The sequence below is a fragment of the Panulirus ornatus genome, chromosome 17 (genome assembly GCF_036320965.1).
Source record: "Panulirus ornatus isolate Po-2019 chromosome 17, ASM3632096v1, whole genome shotgun sequence".
In the NCBI taxonomy this organism is placed as follows: Eukaryota; Metazoa; Arthropoda; class Malacostraca; order Decapoda; family Palinuridae; genus Panulirus; species Panulirus ornatus.
In genome coordinates, this window is record NC_092240.1 from 56155855 (window position 1) to 56173383 (window position 17529).

General features: G+C 41.1%; 1 protein-coding gene across 3 annotated transcripts in view; it reads right to left on the reverse strand.

Annotated features, from left to right (window-relative positions):
- The window catches only part of LOC139754814 (tectonic-like complex member MKS1), a 199236-nt gene that overhangs the window by 14214 nt on the left and 167493 nt on the right, over nucleotides 1-17529 (reverse strand). For 2 of the 3 annotated variants that reach the window (XM_071672658.1, XM_071672656.1), the window contains exons 12-13: nucleotides 16154-16299; nucleotides 8295-8391 (exon numbers count right to left, since the gene is read on the reverse strand). In XM_071672658.1, the coding sequence (XP_071528759.1) occupies nucleotides 8295-8391; nucleotides 16154-16299 (243 nt within the window). The remainder of the gene's footprint in view (nucleotides 1-8294; nucleotides 8392-16153; nucleotides 16300-17529) is intronic. The other variant, XM_071672659.1, reaches the window with a different exon arrangement.

Genomic DNA, 17529 nt, shown 5'->3' on the forward strand with positions numbered 1-17529 from the left:
CCTCCAGTTTTTCTCCATTCAAACTCACCTCCCAATTGACTTGACCCTCAACCCTACTGTACCTAATAACCTTGCTCTTATTCACATTTACTCTTAACTTTCTTCTTCCACACACTTTACCAAACTCAGTCACCAGCTTCTGCAGTTTCTCACAAGAATCAGCCACCAGTGCTGTATCATCAGCGAACAACAACTGACTCACTTCCCAAGCTCTCTCATCCCCAACAGACTTCATACTTGCCCCTCTTTCCAAAACTCTTGCATTTACCTCCCTAACAACCCCATCCATAAACAAATTAAACAACCATGGAGACATCACACACCCCTGCCGCAAACCTACATTCACTGAGAACCAATCACTTTCCTCTCTTCCTACACGTACACATGCCTTACATCCTCGATAAAAACTTATATATATATATATATATATATATATATATATATATATATATATATATATATATATATATATATGTATAAATATATATTGGAAAGGATCACAATTTTTTTTTTTTTTTCTTTTTTTCCAAAAGAAGGAACAGAGAAGAGGGCCAGGTGAGGATATTCCCTCAAAGGCCCAGTCCTCTGTTCTTAACGCTACCTCGCTATCGCGGGAAATAGCGAATAGTATGAAAAAAAAAAAAGTGATTGGTTCTCAGTGAATGTAGGTTTGCGGCAGGGGTTTATTTATTATACTTTGTCGCTGTCTCCCACATTAGCAAGGTAGCACAAAGAAGCAGACAAAAGAATGGCCCAACCCACCCACATACACATGTATATACATGCACGTCCACACACGCACATATACATACCTATACATCTCATTGTACAAAAATATATACACACACAGACATATACATATATACACATGTACATACTTAATACTGTCTGCCCTTATTCATTCCCGTCACCAACCCACTAAACAGGAAATGACAACCCCCTTGCCTCGCATGTGCATGAGGTAGCGCTAGGAAACGACAACTAAGGCCACATTCATTCACACTCAGTCTCCAGCTGTCATGTATAATGCTTTCTTTCACACACTTTACCAAACTCAGCCACCAGCTTCGGCAGTTTCTCACACGAATCAGCCACTAGTGCTGTATCATAAGCGAACAACAACTGACTCACTTCCCAAGCTCTCTCATCCACAACTGACTGCATACTTGCCCCTCTTTCCAAAACTTTTGCATTTACCTCCCTAACAACCCAATCCATAAACAAATTAAACAACCATGGAGACATCACACACCCCTGCCGCAAACCAACATTCACTGAGAACCAATCACCTTCCCCTCTTCCTACACGTACACACGCATTACATCCTCGATAAAAACTTTACACTGCTTGTAACAACTTGCCTCCAATACCATATATTCTTAACACCTTCCACAGAGCATCTCTATCAACATATGCCTTCTCCAGATCCATAAATGCTACATACAAATCCATCTCTTCCCCAATCTGATATTCTGTACATGCCTTCACCCTCTCAATCAATACTCTCCCATATAATTTCCCGAGAATACTCAACAAACTTATACCTCTGTAATTTGAGCACTCACTTTTATCCCCTTTGCCTCTGTACAATGGCACTATGCAAACATTCTGCCAATCCTCAGGCACCTCACCATGAGTTATACATACATTAAATAACCTTACCTACCAGTCAACAAAACAGTCACCCCCTTTTTTAATAAATTCCACTGCAATACCATCCAAACCCGCTGCCTTGCTGGCTATCATCTTCCAAAAAGCTTTTACTACCTCTTCTCTGTTTATCAAATCATTCTCCCTAACCCTCTCACTCTGCACACCACCTCGACCAAAACACCCTACCTCTGCCACTTGTCCTATCACTAACCCGACTTTACTCCCAAGACATTCCCAAACCACTCTTCCCCTTTACCCTTGAGCATCGTTTCACTCAGAGCCAAAACATCCAGGTTCCTTTCCTCAAACATACTATCTACCTCTCCTTTTTTTCTCATCTTGGTTACATCCACACACATTCAGACACCCCCATCTGAGCCTTTGAGGAGGATGAGCACTCCCCACGACCCCTTCTTCTGTTTCCCCATTTAGAAAGTTAAAATACAAGGAGGGAATAGCCCCCTGCTCCCGTCCCCTTTAGTCGCCTTCTACGACACGTGAGGAGTGCGTGGGAAGTATTCTTTCTCCCCTATCCCTAGGGATATCTTTCTCCCCTATCCCCTATTCATTACACGAGTTCTCAAAATCACATAAATGACTCAACATATGGAAAAGAAACTGAATCCACAAGTAAAGGAAATCCAGAGCCTATCTCAATATACTAATACCATATAACAGCTTTTCTCTAAAGATAACATTCATACTGGACTGAAAAAGGTTAAACAGTAAACCAAGAAAATGCCAACTAATTTTCTTTTTTCCCCAGAGCAAGCTGATTAATTCATACATTAAATAACCTTACCAACCAGTCAACAATACAGTCACCCCTTTTTTAATAGATTCCACTGTATTACCATCCAAACCCGCTGCCTTTCCAGCTTTCATCTTCCTCAAAGCTTTTACTACCTCTTCTCTGTTTACCAAATCATTTTCTCTAACCCTCTCACTTTGCATACCACCCCGACCAAAACACCCCATATCTGCCACTCTATCATCAAACACATTCAACAAACCTTCAAAATACTCACTCCATCTCCTTCTCACATCACCACTACTTGTTATCACCTACCCATTAGCCCCCTTCACTGATGTTCCCATTTGTTCCCTTGTCCTATGCACTTTAATTATATCCTTCCAAAACATCTTTTTATTCTCCCTAAAATTTAATGATACTCTCTCACCCCAACTTTCATCTGGCCTCTTTTTCACCTCTTGCACCTGTCTCTTGACCTCCTGCCTCTTTCTCTTATACGTCTCCCACTCATTTACATTATTTCCCTGCAAAAATCATCCAAATGCCTCTCTCTTCTCTTTCACTAATAATCTTACTTCTCCATCCCACCACTCACTACCCTTTCTAATCTGCCCACCTCCCACACTTCTCATGCCACAAGCATCTTTTGCGTAAGCCATCACTGCTTCCCTAAATACATCCCATTCCTCCCCCACTCCCCTTACATCCTTTGTTTTCACCTCTTTCCATTCTGTACTCAGTCTCTCCTGGTACTTCCTCACACAAGTCTCCTTCCCAAGCTCACTTACTCTCACCACTCTCTTCGCCCCAACATTCTCTGTTCTTTTCTGAAAATCTTCAAAAGTCTTCACCTTTGCCTACACAAGATAATGATCAGACATCCCGCCAGTTGCATCTCTCAGCACATTAACATCCAAAAGTCTCTCTTACCCACCCCTATCAATTAACACGTAATCCAATAACGCTTTCTTGCCATCTCTCCTACTTACATATGTATACTTATGTATATCTCTCTTTTTAAACTTTGTCGGTCTCCTGCGTTAGCAAGGTAGCGCAAGGAAACAGACGAAAGAATGGCCCAACCCACCCACATACATGTATATACATACACGCCCGCACACACACACACATATACATACCAATACATTTCAATGTATACATACATATACATGTACAGATATATACATATATACAGAGGCACATATTCATTCTTGCTCCCCTCATCCATTTCCATCGCTACCCCGCCACACATGAAATAGCATCCCCCCCCCCCCCCGTGAAGTTGCGCTAGCAAAAGACAAAAGGCCACATCTGTTCACATTCACTCTCTAGCTGTAATGTGTAATGCACCGAAACCACAGCTCCCTTTCCACATCCAGGTCCCACAAAAATTTCCATGGTTTACCCCAGACGCTTCACATGCCCTGGTTCAATCCACAAGCAGCATGTCGACCCCGATACACCACAGTGTTCCAATTCACTCTATTCCTTGCATGCCTTTCACCTTCCTGTATGTTCTGGCCCCGATCGCTCAAAATGTTTTTCACTCCATCCTTCCACCTCCAATTTGGTCTCCCACTTCTCGTTCCCTCCACCTCTGATACATACAACCTCTTTGTCAATCTCTCCTCACTCATCCTCTCCATGTGACCAAACCATTTCAATACACCCTCTTGTGCTCCCACAACCACACTCTTTTTATTACCACTCAGCTCTCTCACACTTTCACTACTTACTCGATCAAACCACCTCACACCACATATTGTCCTCAAACATCTACAGCCCGTGCCTCACAACCACATAACATCGCTCAAACCACTGGCCTTCCACACATTCTTCAATGTGCTCAGAACCTTTGCCCCCTCCCTAACCCTGTGACTCACTTCCACTTCCATGTTTCCATCCACTGCCAAATCCACTCCCAGATATCTAGAACACTTCACTTCCTCCAGTTTTACTCCATTCAAACTTACCTCCCAATTGACTTGTCCCTCAACCCTACTGATCCTAATATCCTTGCTCTTATTCACATTCACTCTAAGCTCTCTTCTTTCATACACTTTACCAAACTCAGTCACCAGCTTCTGCAGTTTCTCACCCAAATCAGCCACCAGCATTGTATCATCAGCAAACAACAAATGACTCACTTCCCAAGCCCTCTCATCAACAGCAAATTGCATACTTGCTCCTCCCTCCAAAACTCTTGCATTCACCTCCCTAACAACCCCATCCATAAACAAATTAAACAACCATGGAGACATCATGCACCCCTGCCGCATACCAACATTCATTGAGAACCAATCACTTTCCTCTCTTCCTACTCGTACACATGCCTTACATCCTCGATAAAAACTTTTCACTGCTTCTCGCAACTTCCCTCCCTCACCAAATATTCTTAATACCTTCCAAAAGTACCTCTATCAACTCTATCACATGCCTTCTCCAGATCCATAAATGCTACATACAAATCCATTTGCTTTTCTAAGTATTTCTCACATACATTCTTCAAAGCAAACACCTGATCCACACATCCTATACCACTTCTGAAACCACACTGCTCTTCCCCAATCTGATGCTCTGTACATGTGTTCACCCTCTCAAGCAATATCCTCCCATATAACCTCCCATATAATTTCCCAGGAATACTCAACAAACTTATACCTCTGTAATTTGAACACTCACCTTTACCCCCTTTGCCTTTGTACAATGGCACTATGCATGCATTCCGCCAATCCTCAGGCACTTCACCATGAACTATACCTATATCCAATATCCTCACAAATGAGTCAACAACACAGTCACCCGCTTTTCTAATAAATTCCACTGCAATACCATCCAAACCCGCTGCCTTTACTGCTTTCATCTTCCACAAAGCTTTCACTATCTCTTCTCTTTTTACCACACCATAATCCATGACCCTCTCACTTCGCACACCACCTCGATCAAAACACCCTATATCAGCAACTCTATCATCAAACACATTTAACAAACCCTCAAAATACTCACTCCATCTCCTTCTCACTTCACTACTACTTGTTATCACCTCCCTAATAACCCCCTTCACCGATGTTCCCATTTGTCCTCTTGTCTTACGCACTTTATTTACCTCCTTCCAAAACATCTTATTCTCCCTATAATTCAACGATGCTCTCTCACCCCAACTCTTATCTGCCCTCTTTTTCGCTTCCTGCACCTTTCTCTGGACCTCCTGCCTCTTTCTTTTACACATCTCCCAGTCATTTGCACTATTTCTCTGAAAAAATCATCCAAATGCCTCTCCCCTCTCTTTCACTAACAATCTTACTTCTTCATCCAACCACTCACTACCCTATCTAATCTGCCCACCTCCCACCTATCTCATGCCAAAGGCATCTTTTGCACAAGCCATCACTGCTTCCCTAAATACATCCCCTTCCTCCTCCACTCCTCTTACGTCATTTGCTCTCACCTTTTTCCATTCTACACTCAATCTCTCCTGGTACTTCTTCACTCAAGTCTCCTTTCCAAGCTCACTTACTCTCACCACTCTCTTTACCCCAACATTCTCTCTTCTTTTCTGAAAACCTCTACAAATCTTCACCTTCGCCTCCACAAGATAATGATCAGACATCCCTCCAGTTGCCCCTCTCAGCATATTAACATCCAAAAGTCTCTCTTTCACACACTTATCAATCAACACGTAATCCACTAATACTCTCTAGCCATCTCTCCTACTTACATAAGCATACTTATGTATATCTCTCTTTTAAACCAGGTCTTCCCAATCACCAGCCCTTTTTCAGCACACAAATCAACAAGCTCTTCACCATTTCCATTTACAACACTGAACACCCCATGTACACCAATTACACCCTCAACTGCTACATTACTCACCTTTGCATTCAAATCACCCATCACTATAACCCAGTCTCGTGCATCAAAGCTGCTAACACACTCACCCAGCTGCTCCCAAAACACTTGCCTCGCATGATCTTTCTTCTCATGACCAGGTGCATAGGCACCAATAATCACTCATCTCTCTCCATTCACTTTCAATTTTACTCATATCAATCTAGAGTTTACTTTTTACACTCTATCACATACTCCCACAACTACTGCTACAGAAGTAGTGTTACTCCTTCCTTTGTTCTTGTCCTATCACCAACCCCTGACTTTACTCCCTAGACATTCCCAAACCACTCTTCCCCTTTACCCTTGAGCTTCGTTTCACTCAGAGCCAAAACATCTAGGTTTCTTTCCTGAAATATACTACCTGTCTCTCCTTTTTTCTCATCTTGGTTACATCCACACACATTTAGACATTCCAATCTCAGCCTTCGAGGAGGATGAGCACTCCCCACATGACTCCTTCTTCTGTTTCCCCTCTTAGAAAGTTGAAATACAAGGAGGGGAGGATTTCTAACCCCCTACTCCCGTCCCTTTTAGTCGCCTTCTACGACATGTGGGTAATGCGTGGGAAGTATTCTTTCTACCCTATCCCAAGGATAATTGATAGGCATGTGAAAGAGAGACTTTTGGATGTTAATGTGCTGAGAGGTGCAACTAGAGGGATGTCTGATCATTATCTTGTTGAGGTTTTCAGAAAAGGAGAGAGAATTTTGGGGTGAAGAGAGTTGTGAGAGTAAGTGAGCTTGGGAAGGAGACTTGTGTGAGGATCCATTCTTTATCGCTCCAAGAACCTTCGCCCTCTCCCCCACCCTGTGACTCACTTCCACTTCCATGGTTCCATCTGCCGCTAAGTCCACTCCCATATATCTAAAACACTTCGCTCCCTCCAATTTTTCTCCATTCAAACTTACATCCCAATTAACTTGTCCCTCAACCCTAATGAACCTAGTAACCCTGCTCTTATTCACATTTACTCTCAACTTTCTCCTTTCATATACTTTTCCAAATGCAGTCACCAACTTCAGCAGTTTCTCACAAGAATCAGCTACTAGAGCTGTATCATCAGCAAACAACAACTGACTCACTTCCCAGGCCCCCCTCATTCCCAACAGACTGCATACTCACCCCCTCTCCAAAACTCTTGCATTTTCCTCCCTAACCACCCCATCCATAAACAAATTAAACAACCAAGGGGACATCACACATCCTTGCCACAGAATGCCATTCACTGGGAACCAGTCACTCTCCTCTCTTCCTACTCATACATATGCCTTACATCCTTGGTAAAAACTTTTCAATTCTTCTAGCAGCTTACCTCCCACACCATATACTCTTAAAACCTTCCACAAAGCACTTCTATCAACCCTATCATACGCTTTCTCCAGATTTATAAATACTTCATACAATTTCATGTTTTTCTAAGTATTTCTCACATTCATTCTTCAAAGCAAACACATGATCCACACATCCTCTACCATTTCTGAAACCACACTGCTCTTCCCCAATCTGATGCTCTGTACATGTCCTCACCCTCTCAATCAAAACCCTCCCTTATATTTTCCAGGAATACTCACACAACTTATGCCTCTGTAGTTTGAACACTCACCTTTCTCCCCTTTGTCTGTGTACAATGGCACTATGCATGCATATCACTAATCTTCAGGCACTTCACCATGGTCCATACATACAATGAATATACTTACCAACCAATCAACAACACAGTTATGCCTTTTTTAATAAATTTCACTGCAATAACATCTTCTTCCTTCATGCTCGATTGCAGTTTCCTGTGTCAGTGAGGTAGCATCGGGAAAAGACAAAGAAAAGTCACAACCACTCACATCCATTCTCTATGTGTCATGTGTAATGTACCAAAACCAAAGTTTCCTATCCACAACCAGGCCCACATGCCCTGGTTCAGTCCACTGACATCTCAATCAACACTATCATATAAATGATCAAAAAATGTGTAAAGCAAATTTACAATTTTTCTACATACCTGTTTCAGTTGAGTCTTTCTGTGCCATCATGTTTATGTTTAGCTCTATACTTCCACTGGTCAAAGTAACAAATCCTAAGCGACTTACTCGTTCCACCTGAAAAAAAACAAAAGACTGCAGTATCTATATAATAGTCCCTTTTAGTAATATAGAACATTACCATTAATAAGATATAAAGGACTGCTTACATCACAATGACATAAGAAAAAGAATTAGAGAAAAAATAAAATTCATCATCGAGTCGCTGTAGTGCAAGATGAAAGTCCTCTACTTAAGGAGCAAGAAGAAGGGCTGCTCCAGCCTCCATTAGGGTTACAATGCTATGCCCCCAAGCAGGTTTCAGGAGAATGAAGCCTTTTTTAATCTGAGAGGCTTTATATCATATGGGAAACAATCTAAGCTAATTGTTTCCATAGTGTCTATCCAGTCTGGCATATATGTTACACTTAATTTTCAAAACTAGTTAAATCATGAAATGATTGAAATCTTCGGGCTATTTGTGAAGTGCCTAATTCACTGTCAGTTTACGAAGTAACTGAAAACCTGACAATCTATAAAGTGACTAAATATTTGGTAAATTTTTTTGACATTCTGACTCAAATGCTTTATGCCTTTCACTATAATCAGCTTGTGCCTGGATAGACAAGCTGTTTGCATAGTATGAATGTTGTTAAGAGGCTGTGTTGCTCTGGTGTCATCAGACAGTTGCTCCTGAAATGAAGGTAAGAATCTTATTCAGGTTTACATATGTCAGTCTTTGATGTCTCACATAGACAAATAAAGTATTTAATAAAGGAAAGAAACCTTATTCAGGTTTACATATGTCAGTCTTTATTGTCTCGTACATGCTGTCAATGGACTGAATCTGGGTATGTGAAACTTCTGGGGTAAACCATGGAGAGGTCTGTGGGGTCTGGATGTGGAGGGAGCTGTGGTTTCAGTGCATTACACATAACAGCATGAGACTGAGTGAAAACGAATATGGCCTTTTTTTGTCTGTTTTCCTGGCATTACCTCGCTGAAGCAGGGGGTAGCAATGTTGTTTCCTGTGGGGTGAGGTAGCGCCAGGAATGGATGAAGGCAAGCAAGTATGAATATGTACATGTGTATATATGTATATGTCTGTGTGTGTATGCATATGTATGAATATGTGTATGTAATGACATGTAAATGTATAGGTGCATGTATGGGCATTTATGTATACATATATGTGTATATGATTGGATGGGCCATTCTTCATCTGTTTCCTGATGCTACCTCACTGATGCAGGTAACAGTGATTAAGTATTATAAATAAATAATAAAAGAATGAAATACATATATGGTATATGTCTTTATTCATTAATACTTATTGACACTCAAACCACTCTACTTGAAAGGGTTACCATATGGACACAGAAAGACTTCAACCCTATAAATGTAGACACTGCAAAATCTGTTGTTTATATTTGCACAAATCAAACTTGAATGGCACCTGCTATTGCATTTGATACTCAATTTGTTTGACATTGCTCTCCACTCATAGTACAGTTGCATTTAGCAAAAATCCTGACCACTAAACCTAGTTTCATGCCATACCATCTGATGAAGTCATATTTCCTTGTCTGTATATGTCACTTAAACTGTACACCTCTTGGATACAAAGATCAAAATGGGTTCTACTGTAACATCCCTTGAGTATTCCTGCATTAACTGCGATTATTATTTATAATAACGCCCATAATACCATACCATGTAATATGGAATTTACCTGATTTCAGTCTTGGCTGACCCCTAAACATCAATACTTTTATTGACTTATGAGATGTTTGAGGACAATATGTGATGTGAGGTGGTTTGATCGTGTAAGTAATGTAAGGGTAAGAGAGATGTGTGGAAATAAAAGAGTATGGTTGAGAGAGCAGAAGAGGGAGTTTTGAAATGGTTTGGTCACATGGAGAGAATGAGTGAGGAAAGATTGACCAAGAGGATATATGTGTCAGAGGTGGAGGGAACGAGGAGAAGTGGGAAACCAAATTGGAGGTGGAAAGATGGAGTGAAAAAGATTTTGAGTGATCGGGGCCTGAACATGCAGGAGGGTGAAAGGCGTGCAAGGAATAGAGTGAATTGGAACGATGTGGTATACCGGGGTCGACGTGCTGTCAATGGATTGAACCAAGGCATGTGAAGTGTCTAGGGTAAACCATGGAAAGTTCTGTGGGGCCTGGATGTGGAAAGGGAGCTGTGGTTTCAGTGCATTATTACATGATAGCTAGAGACTGAGTGTGAACGAATGGGGCCTTTGTTGTCTTTTCCTAGCACTACCTCGCACACATGAGGGGGGAGGGGGTTGTTATTCCATGTGTGGCGGGGTGGCGATGGGAATAAATAAAGGCAGACAGTATGAATTATGTACAAGTGTATATATGTATATGTCTGTGTGTGTATATATATGTGTACACTGAGATGTATAGGTATGTATATTTGCGTGTGTGGACGTGTATGTATATGCATGTGTATGTGGGTGGGTTGGGCCATTCTCTCGTCTGTTTCCTTGCGCTACCTCGCTAACGCGGGAGACAGCGACAAAGCAAACTAAATTAAATTAAGAGAACTTTGTATTTCCAATAATGTATTCCAAGATGCTAAATACAATCTTTATAAACAGAAATTTGGTGTAGCCATGGGAAATCCTCTTAGTCCCATTCTTAGTAACTAATTCAATACTTTGAGACTGAAAATCTAACTTCTATCAGTAACCATCCAAAAATCTGGCTTAGATACATTGATGATGTGTGGCCCTTCAGGCCATCTTCCCAAGATTGTAATGTTTTCTTTAATGAATTACATAACATTCACCCCACCATCAAGTTCAAGTCTGAAAAGGAAAAAGAAGGCAAACTGCCACTTCTTGATACATTACCAGCCAGTCAACAACACAGTCACCCCCTTTTTTGATAATTTCCACTGCAATACAATCCAAACCTGCCGCCTTACTGGATTTCATCTTCCACAAAGCTTTTAATACCTCTTCTCTGTTTACCAAATCATTCTCCCTGACCCTCTCACTTTGCACACTACCCCTACCGAAACACTCTATATCTGCCACTCTATCATCAAACACATTCAACAAACCTTCAAAATACTCACTCCATCTCCTTCTCACTTCATCACTACCTGTTATTACCTTCCCACTTGCCCCCTTCACCAATGTTCCCATTTGTTCTCTAGTCTTAAGCATATTTTTCACCTCCTTCCAAAACATCTTTTTTATTATCTTTTTTATTATACTTTGTCGCTGTCTCCCACGTTGGCGAGGTAGTGCAAGGAAACAGACGAAAGAATGGCCCAACCCACCCACATACACAAGTATACACATACACGCCCACACACACATATACATACCTATACATTCCAACGCATATATACATAAACATACACAGACATATACATACTTGCTGCCTTCATCCATTCCCGTCGCCACTCCACCACACATGAATGGCAACCCCTCTCCCCCGTGCACACGCGAGGTAGAGCTAGAAAAAAACAGAAGCCACTTCGTTCACACTCAGTCCCTAGCTGTCATGTGTAATGCACCAAAACCACAGCTCCCTTTCCATATCCAGGCCCCACAAAACTTTCCATGGTTTATACTCTGGACTGCAAATATGAAATACTGATGATGAGTTTGAGAAGATATATTTTATTGGATCTAAGTTAAAGTACCCTAGATCTTTCAGTGATAAATGCCTTAAGTTAGCAAAGAAATCATTTTATAAAGTTGAGCCCAAACTTCCCATTGACACCAAGAATTTTTTAGTTCTCTCTTTTAATAATAATTTTACTTTACTTCCATGTTGTTTAAATCCTTTAAAGTAAATGTCGCCTTCAGCAACAATAATACTATAAAGAATATCTCAATCAGGAACTCACCAGAAAATTCTTCTGGGTGCATCTATAAAGTGCCATGTAGAAATTGATAAGTTTTATGTTGGGCAGACTGGTAAGGATCTTTCTGTTAGACTTAAGCAACATAAATATAGTAAAAGAACAGGAAAAGAATCAAATGCCTTGTTTAATCACATCAAAAACTATGATCATTGTACTGACTGGAGTAATGCCATCTCAGTTATTAACTCTAACTCCAGTACCGCGAGAAATATCATTGAATCTTCTATTATTAAATACACAAAGAATTATAATCTTAATATTAGTGAAGGTTTTTACAAATTGGATAACTTTATTGTTGATAAAATTTGTATATGATTCACCTTCTTGTCCACATAATAAGTTTATGTTGTCTGTGTTGGACAATCACATGTTTACCAAATGACGTCCTGGCTACGTCTATTCATTGTATTTCAACTGACTGTTATATTTCTTTCTTGTGTCTCCCCTGAAGTGCATGAAAATGCACTTGGGAACTTATCGTGTTTCATTTTCCCCGTGGACTCATATGAATATATACACATGTACATATCCATACTTGCAGCCTTCATCCATTCCTGTCACCACCCCGCCACACACGGAATAGCATCTCTCCTCCCAACGAGGCACCCTCAGCCTCTAGCTGTCATGTATAATGCTCCAAAACCACAGCTCCCTTTCCACATCCAGGCCCCACACATCTTTTCACGGTTTAACCCAGACGCTTCGCATGCCCAGGTTCCATCCATTGAAAGCATGTCGACCCTGGTATAACACATCGTTCCAATTCACTCTATTCCTTGCACCCCTTCAACCCTCCTGTATGTCCAGGCTCCAATCGCTCAAAATCTTTTTCACTCCATCTTTCCACCTCCAATTTGGTCTCCCGCTTCTCCTTCTTCCCTCCACTCTGACACATATATCCTCATTGTCAATCTTTCCTCACTCATTCTCTTCATGTGACATAACATTTCAACACACCCTCTTCTGCCCTCTCAACCACACTCTTTTTATTACCACACATTTCTCTTACCCTTTCATTACTTACTTGATAAAACAACCGCACACCACATATTGTCCTCAAACATTTCATTTCCAACCATTCACCCTCCTCCGCACAACCCTATCTATAGCCCATGCCTCACAATCAAACATACCCTTTTTCACTTCTCGCACCTTTCTCTTGACCTCCTGTCTCTTTCTTTTGTACACCTCCCATTCATTTGCACTATTTCTCTGCAAAACCCATCCAAAAGCCGCTCTCTTCTCTTTCACTAACAATCTTACTTCTTCATCCCACCACTCACAACACTTTCTAATCTGCCCACCTCCCACGCTTCTCATGCCACAAGCATCTTTTGTGCAAGCCATCACTACTTCCCTAAATACATCCCATTCTTCCCCCACTCCCCTTACCTCCTTTACTCTCATCTTTTTCCATTCTGCACTCAGTCTCTCCTGGTACTTCCTCACACAAGTCTCCTTCCCAAGTTCACTTACTCTCACCACTCTCTTCACCTCAACATTCTCTCTTCTTTTCTGAAAACTTCTACAAATCTTCACCTTCGCCTCCACAACATAATGATCAGACATCCCTCCAGTTGCACCTCTCAGCACATTAACATCCAAAAGTCTCTCTTTCACTCACCTATCAATTAACACGTAATCCAATAATGCTCTCTGGCCATCTCTCCTACTTAAATACATATACTTATGTATATCTCTTTTTAAACCAGGTATTCCCAATCACCATTCCTTTTTCAGCACACAAATCTACAAGCTCTTCGCTATTTCCACTTACAACACTGAACACCCCATGTATACCAATTATTCCCTCAACTGCCACATTACTCACCTTTGCATTCAAATTACCCATCACTATAACCTGGTCTTGTGCATCAAAGCTACTAACACACTCACTCAGCTGCTCCCAAAACACTTGCCTCTCACGAGCTTTCTTCTCATGACCAGGTGCATATGCACCAATAATCACCCATCTCTCTCCATCCACTTTCAGATTTATCCATATCAATCTAGAATTTACTTTCTTACACTCTATCAAATATATATATATATATATATATATATATATTTTTTTTTATTATACTTTGTCGCTGTCTCCCGCGTTTGCGAGGTAGCGCAAGGAAACAGACGAAAGAAATGGCCCAACCCCCCCCGCTATACACATGTATATACATACGTCCACACACGCAAATATACATACCTACACAGCTTTCCATGGTTTACCCCAGACGCTTCACATGCCTTGATTCAATCCACTGACAGCACGTCAACCTCGGTATACCACATCGCTCCAATTCACTCTATTCCTTGCCCTCCTTTCACCCTCCTGCATGTTCAGGCCCCGATCACACAAAATCTTTTTCACTCCATCTTTCCACCTCCAATTTGGTCTCCCTCTTCTCCTCGTTCCCTCCACCTCCGACACATATATCCTCTTGGTCAATCTTTCCTCACTCATTCTCTCCATGTGCCCAAACCACTTCAAAACACCCTCTTCTGCTCTCTCAACCACGCTCTTTTTATTTCCACACATCTCTCTTACCCTTACATTACTTACTCGATCAAACCACGTCACACCACACATTGTCCTCAAATATCTCATTTCTAGCACATCCACCCTCCTGCGCACAACTCTATCCATAGCCCACGCCTCGCAACCATACAACATTGTTGGAACCACTATTCCTTCAAACATACCCATTTTTGCTTTCCGAGATAATGTTTTCGACTTCCACACATTCTTCAAGGCTGCCAGGATTTTTGCCCCCTCCCCCACCCTATGATTCACTTCCGCTTCCATGGTTCCATCTGCTGCCAGATCCACTCCCAGATATCTAAAACACTTTACTTCCTCCAGTTTTTCTCCATTCAAACTTACCTCCCAATTGACTTGACCCTCAACCCTACTGTACCTAATAACCTTGCTCTTATTCACATTTACTCTTAACTTTCTTCTTTCACACACTTTACCAAACTCAGTCACCAGCTTCTGCAGTTTCTCACATAAATCAGCCACCAGCACTGTATCATCAGCAAACAACAACTGACTCACTTCCCAGGCTCTCTCATTCACAACAGACTTCATACTTGCCCCTCTTTCCAAAACTCTTGCATTCACCTCCCTAACAACCCCATCCATAAACAAATTAAACAACCATGGAGACATCACACACCCCTGCCGCAAACCCACATTCACTGAGAACCAATCACTTTCCTCTCTTCCTACACATACACATGCCTTACATCCTCGATAAAAACTTTTCACTGCTTCTAACAACTTTCCTCCCACACCATATATTCTTAATACCTTCCACAGAGCATCTCTATCAACTCTATTATATGCCTTCTCCAGATCCATAAATGCTACAGACAAATCCATTTGCTTTTCTAAGTATTTCTCACATACATTCTTCAAAGCAAACACCTGATCCACACATCCTCTACCACTTCTGAAACCACACTGCTCTTCCCCAATCTGATGCTCTGTACATGCCTTCACCCTCTCAATCAATACCCTCCCATATAATTTACAAGGAATACTCAACAAACTTATACCTCTGTAATTTGAGCACTCACTCTTATCCCCTTTGCCTTTGTACAATGGCACTATGCACGCATTCCGCCAATCCTCAGGCATCTCACCATGAGTCATACATACATTAAATAACCTTATCAACCAGTCAACAATACAGTCACAATACAGGCTCTAGTATCTATACATTATGAATGGAAGTTAGAAAATGGGTCAGGGCATATGGGGCACGTGTCGTACATTCCTAATGCCACCTCACTAAAAATGGCTTGTCTTTTGCATCCCTATTAGGTGATTACTGACATATTCTTCTAACATATCTACAGTCTGATAAAACCAACTTTATAATAACAGGCAGGGAAAAGACATTTGATAAAGAATACTGTTTTTATATACCTCAGTACTGTTCCCAAAAGCAAGATATGATGAGTCAGTAATAAGCTGACAACCTCCAAGAAAGAACCTTCGAAGTGACGCCAATGGAGATAACTGAGCAGGACGCCATGTACTGACAGAGTAAACTTCAGCCCCTATATCCTTTTCTGAAACAGAAGTGATTGTAAAACCTATGTATTACTAATTGGTCATGTACTTGCAGACCTTAAAGCTAAGCTAGAATCATAACCATCATAAACTCCAAATGCACTTCTTAAGCACTAACACAACCAGCTGAAACACAGGTTGGGATACAGCATAAGAAAGTACCAAAAAACTTTCTGCATTATCAAATCACACTGTCTTGACATTCTTTTCTGTGTAAATATGGGGTTAGAGACGTAGAAAATATTATATACTTAAAAGTTTAAGTAAATATTGAAAATAATAATAACATACCAATAATACTCAAAACATTATCCAAGCAATGCAATGAAAATAATATACAATACATACAGAAGAGGACAAACAGGTATTTGCCTATATGTCTCATACACAATCCTTCCGGACTCTTGGATAAGCTAGATAAGGTATTTTCCTATATTCATTCTGTATAGGTACAAAATTATTAGTTCATGCATTAGATAAAACCATACTGAAGAAAGCAGTGTGAAAAAAACATATATGGTATGCAATTTATTCGCTTGTCTTACGCACTTTATTTACCTCCTTCCAAAACATCTTTTTGTTCTCCCTAAAATTTAAAGATACTCTCTCACCCCAACTCTCATTTGCCCTCTTTTTAACCTCCTGCACCTTTCTCTTGACCTCTTGCCTCTTTCTTTTATACATCTCCCAGTCATTTGCACTATTTCCCTGCAAAAATTGTCCAAATGCCTCTCTCTTCTCTTTCACTATCAATCTTACTTCTTCATCCCACCACTCACTACCCTTTCTGATCTTCCCACCTCCCACCTTTCTCCGTGGCTGTTAAATTTGCTTATGGATGGGGTTGTTAGGGAGGTGAATGTAAGTTTTGGAGAGAGGGGGCAAGTATGCAGTCTGCTGTAGATGAAAGGGCTTGGGAAGCGAGTCAGATGTTGTTCACTGATGATACAGTCCTGGTGGCTGATTCGGGTGAGAAACTGCAGAAGCTGGTGACAGTTTGGTAAAGTGTGTGAAAGAAGAAAGCTGAGAGTAAATGCGAATAAGAGCAAGGTTATTAGGTTTTGTAGGGTTGAGGGACAAGTAAATGGGTAGGTGAGTTTGAATGGAGAAAAACTGGAGGAAGTGAAGTGTTTTAGATATCTGGGATTGGATCTGGCAACGAATGGAACCATGGAAGCGGAAGTGAGTCACAGAGTGGGGGAGGTGAAGGAATAGTGGTTCCAGCAATG